This window comes from Hippopotamus amphibius, chromosome 4 (assembly GCF_030028045.1).
Source record: "Hippopotamus amphibius kiboko isolate mHipAmp2 chromosome 4, mHipAmp2.hap2, whole genome shotgun sequence".
Classification (NCBI taxonomy): Eukaryota; Metazoa; Chordata; class Mammalia; order Artiodactyla; family Hippopotamidae; genus Hippopotamus; species Hippopotamus amphibius.
Window position 1 is genome coordinate 132,494,650 of NC_080189.1, and position 2,837 is coordinate 132,497,486.

A 2,837-nucleotide genomic window follows, 5' to 3' on the forward strand; every position below is an offset into this window, starting at 1 on the left:
AGTCTCTTTATTAACTAGTAGTTATTGGGCATCCTTTCCTAACTTTTTATATACAAGCAAATATCACTTAAACAGAAAACAACCAGTCTGCATTTAGTGTTTTAATTGCTGAGAAATTCTAAGCATTTCTTTAAATGTAGCTTTTCTCCAACAAAAATGGAATCATAAGTACAAAACTTTTGCACCCTTTTTTCACTTTTTCAACTTACTAAATACTTTTCTCACTTACTAAATCTTAGCAATCTTTCTGTCGTAACACTACTCTACTTCATTTTAAAAACAGTATATGGATAGTTCAATTTAATCAGCCCCCTGTGAATGGCCATTTATTTCCAATTGTTATTAAACCAATCAGCATTCATGTTTACTTTTTAAAGTAAAAATACAGCAACTAGCTTTATTAATTAGAGGAAACTCAATAATAATTTGTTTCATTAAACTGAGAACACACATTTGTACCAAGAATCAGGGTGGGGGGGACTCGAGGGGGGGGGAGTCAAGGAAGGGAAGGAATACGGGGATATGTGTATAAAAACAGATGATTGAACTTGGTGTACCCCCAAAAAAAAATAAAAAAAAAAGAAACACAATCTTAAAAGATCAATTTTCAGTTGTACTGTATTGGGCTATTTTTATTGGCTGTGAAGAGATATTTTAATACTTATTTTACCTGTGACATATAAAATGTGTTCCCTTTAATTTCTTAGGCCAACTTGGGGATAAAGAGTCCAAACTGTAATATCACCGCCAAGTAAGTTCACCAAATCCAGCTACAGGTGATGGAGAGGGTTTTGACTGATATGCATTCATCTGATGCATTCTACCATTAAGTCTCTGATGAGGTATCAAGGCAAAAAAGTTAAATCTTTCTCCCATCTTCGTAGGATTCATTAACATATCATACCCCTGAAGTAACTGCTGCCTCAATGATGGCTCATCTGATTTATCTAAAAGAATCTTCAGTCGGACATCAGTGCCCATATTTCTTAAAAATGTTTGCTGTTTTATTGGACCCAGAGAAGCTACTTTCCCCTGGGACATTCTGCACAAGTAACTGAAGTCCACATCAGCCGTTAGGTCTGCTGTTCCCGGCGCAATTAAGACATCATGAAGCCTGTGGCCACAAAAGCCTCTGAAGGTATCTGTCTTAGTTCCATCATGACCATAATCAGCAATCAGGGCAGCACCTCCAGTTAGTGAAATGCGTTGAGAAAGTTCCTGAATGATAACACCAGCATCAGGACACACTTCCACGTGATCCCTTGTTTCATCACACTGTATGAAGGCTTCTGCTGGGGTGGCACAAGGTGCCAAAACAAATCTCAGTTTATCAGAAACCTGTGGATCAATATCAATAAGTACTTCTCGCCATCCGTGTGGTGTTTTCTGAAACTTATGCACAGGAAGAACATCGAAAAATTCATGTGCAAGATAAAAGCTGTACTCTTTTGGAACATCTTGCAGATCTCGGTACCAGGAAATTGGAATTCCAGACTTAGTGACACCTTTCATATATACGGGGGATCCACCATTTCGCTCTAATGGGACCTTCTCTTCAGTCAACGTTAATGCTTGAATCTCACTTAATTTTTGGCTCACCTCTACCAGATGTATTGAAATGTCACAGTTTTTCAGCATAGATCCAAGCTGACCGAATACCCTCAAAATATCTCCTAAGAGGGTACCCTTGCCTGGGCCCAATTCCACCAGCTGGAAAGCTGCATTTTTTCCAGCGGCTATCCATTCACTGATGAACCATATCCCTAGGAGCTCCCCAAAGATCTGACTTATTTCAGGTGAAGTAATGAAATCTCCTTTTTCTCCTAGCATGTCACGGTTCACATAATAGCCCTTGGCTGGGTTGGTCAAGACCTCCTTCATGTACTCGGCCACGGTGATGGGACCGGTAGACTTGATTTTGTACATAAGATGCCGCAGCATAGGGGTCACCGGGTTACTTTCTGCCGGTTCATTCCCAGAGGTGAAGTACTTTCCTCTCCAAAGACAGGGAAGGACTGCGCGCGCCGCCAACAGCCGCCGGACCAAGGCCGCCGCCGGGACACTCATCCCGAACTCCGCACGCAGCGGCGCACCGCCCCAAAGTGGGGACTTTAACCTGAGTCCATCCTCCTTAAAGTGTATAGAAATATTTAGCATTCTATCTTGTTTTTTTCTGGATAAACCTCATCACAAATTTATAAAGTTCTAGAAAATATTCTTTGAGACTTCTAATTAAAATGAATACTACAAAGGGACTTCCCTGGTGTCGCAGTGGTTAAGAATCCATCTGCCAATGCAGGGGACACGGGTTCGATCTCTGGTCTGGGAAGATCCCACATGCCTAAGAGCAACTAAGCCCGTGCGTCGCAACTACTGAGCTTGTGTGCCACAACTACTGAAGCCCGAGTGCTTAGAGCCCATGCTCCGCAACAAGAGAAGCCACTGCAATGAGAAACCCACCCACCGCAACGAAGAGTAGACCCTGATCTCTGCAACTAGAGAAAAGCCTGTGTGCAGCAACTAAGACCCAATGCAGCCAATAAATAAATACATAAATAAATAAATTTTTAAAAAAATGAATACTACAAAGAGAAAAATTACAGTTCTCCCTTGGTATCTAGGGGGATTGGTTTCAGGACCCCTCAGAGATATCAAAATCCATGGATGCTCAAGTCCCGTATATAAAATGGTGTATATTTGCATATAATCTACACATATGCTCCCTTATTATTTAAATCACCTCTAGATTACTTATAATACTTTATACATTGTAAATGCTATGTAAATAGTTGTCAGTGTACAGAAAATTCAAGTATTGATTTGCAGCACTTTCTGGA

At 40.6% G+C, this 2,837-nt stretch overlaps 1 protein-coding gene across 1 annotated transcript; it reads right to left on the reverse strand.

Annotated features, from left to right (window-relative positions):
• Positions 1–731: 731 nt before the first annotated feature.
• On the reverse strand, positions 732–2,067 carry LOC130851730 (protein arginine methyltransferase NDUFAF7, mitochondrial-like). The gene has a single exon (XM_057732414.1). The coding sequence runs from the start codon at positions 2,065–2,067 to the stop codon at positions 742–744; it is 1,326 nt and encodes a 441-aa protein (XP_057588397.1). The 3' UTR covers positions 732–741.
• Positions 2,068–2,837: the final 770 nt, after the last annotated feature.

Excerpts from the sequence above, each read along its gene's own strand:
- LOC130851730 (XM_057732414.1), bottom strand. The coding sequence starts at position 2,067 with ATGAGTGTCCCGGCGGCGGCCTTGGTCCGGCGGCTGTTGGCGGCGCGC.